The sequence below is a fragment of the Haliotis rufescens genome, unplaced genomic scaffold (assembly GCF_023055435.1).
Source record: "Haliotis rufescens isolate VD_foot unplaced genomic scaffold, xgHalRufe1.0.p SCAF_28, whole genome shotgun sequence".
In the NCBI taxonomy this organism is placed as follows: domain Eukaryota; kingdom Metazoa; phylum Mollusca; class Gastropoda; order Lepetellida; family Haliotidae; genus Haliotis; species Haliotis rufescens.
The window spans coordinates 5,987,391-5,988,896 of record NW_025963979.1 but is presented as its reverse complement, the minus strand read 5'-3'; the positions used below and the strand labels follow the sequence as shown (position 1 = coordinate 5,988,896).

The 1,506-nt window shown below is 47.0% G+C and overlaps 1 protein-coding gene across 1 annotated transcript; it reads right to left on the bottom strand.

Moving 5' to 3' along the window:
- Window positions 1-314: 314 nt before the first annotated feature.
- On the bottom strand, window positions 315-770 carry LOC124140498 (chromosome alignment-maintaining phosphoprotein 1-like). The gene has a single exon (XM_046508073.2). It carries the CDS (start codon window positions 768-770, stop codon window positions 315-317), a length of 456 nt encoding a protein of 151 aa, XP_046364029.2.
- Between the last annotated feature and the right edge of the window lie 736 nt (window positions 771-1,506).

The following is a 1,506-nucleotide window of genomic DNA, read 5'->3' as shown; positions in this document are numbered from 1 at the left end:
GGAATCTTCCCTTATGCATAGAGTACTGCGAGTGGAATCTTCACCCATGCACCGGGTACTGCGGACGGAATCTTCCCTTATGCATAGAGTACTGCGAGTGGAATCTTCTCCAATGCACCGGGTGCTGTGGACGGAATCTTCTCCCATGCACCGGGTACTGTGGACGGAATCTTCTCCCATGCACCGGGTGCTGCGGACGGAATCTTCTCTTCTCCCATGCATCAGGTGGTGTGGACGGAATCTTCCCTTATGCATCGAGTATAACGGGCGGAATCTTCCCCCCATGCACCGGGTACTGCGAACGGAATCTTCCCTTATGCATAGAGTACTGCGAGTGGAATCTTCTCCCATGCACCGGGTACTGTGGAAGGAATCTTCTCCCATGCACAGGGTACTGTGGATTGAATCTTCTCCCATGTACCGGGTGCTTTGGACGGAATCTTCTCCCATGCACCGGGTACTGTGGACGGAATGTTCTCCCATGCATCGGGTACTGTGGAAGGAATGTTCTCCCATGCACCGGGTGCTGTGGACGGAATCTTCTCCCATGCACCGGGTGCTGTGGACGGAATCTTCTCCCATGCACCGGGTGCTGTGGACGGAATCTTCTCCCATGCACCGGGTACTGTGGACGGAATCTTCTCCCATGCACCGGGTGCTGTAGACGGAATCTTCTCCCATGCACCGGGTGCTGCGGACGGAATCGTCCCTGGACTCTCCGCTGTTGTTCCTATAGACAGAGCCCTATTTCCATTCACAGGAACAGTCATCAGCACAAATACCGGAACGGGCAGCATTAATTGTTCATAAATCCGCGGTGACGATCAATACAGACGGCGGTATAAACATCCTGCTACATAAAGACAATACCAGTTTCATCGCAAATTATCAGACATAAACACCATTGCAAGACAAATGTACTAGTAATAGTCTACAATACATGCACTTATCAACTCACAATGACAGCAAACGCCACATTCTGTCAAATGTCAGCTAAAAAATGCGAAGTGAGCTCCAAGACCCGAGAAGCTTGTTTATTCGTCGGCTGATGTGCTAGAAGATCGGGCAAAACACTAAAAATCGATATTTCAAATGTCAAATGAACGTTATGTAATCATGATTTAAACCCAATGAATAAAAATACAGCCAAGAGAAAGGGCGAAAAAGAGCAATGCGTGTATTTTGTGTAAAGACTTAATGTTCCACGACACCACATCAATCCCTTTCGTCGTGATAATGTTCTCTACGGCTTAAACACCTGGTGTCCTCATTATGGTGACAGCAATGCATGTGTGCATGTAGAAATATCTCTTTCAGGCCATTAATCTACACCGATACAATCTGAGGATTGTTCATATACATCAATCATACACATATATGCTTTGTTTTGGGAGAATATTGCCGAGGTATTGCGGATATGAGTGAGGCCACTGAAAATCCTGTTCTTGTTCTTCATGTTTTGTTTTGGTAGAATAACATCATTGTTTTAAGGATATCGTTGAGGTC

Excerpts from the sequence above, each read along its gene's own strand:
- LOC124140498 (XM_046508073.2), bottom strand. The coding sequence starts at position 770 with ATGACTGTTCCTGTGAATGGAAATAGGGCTCTGTCTATAGGAACAACA.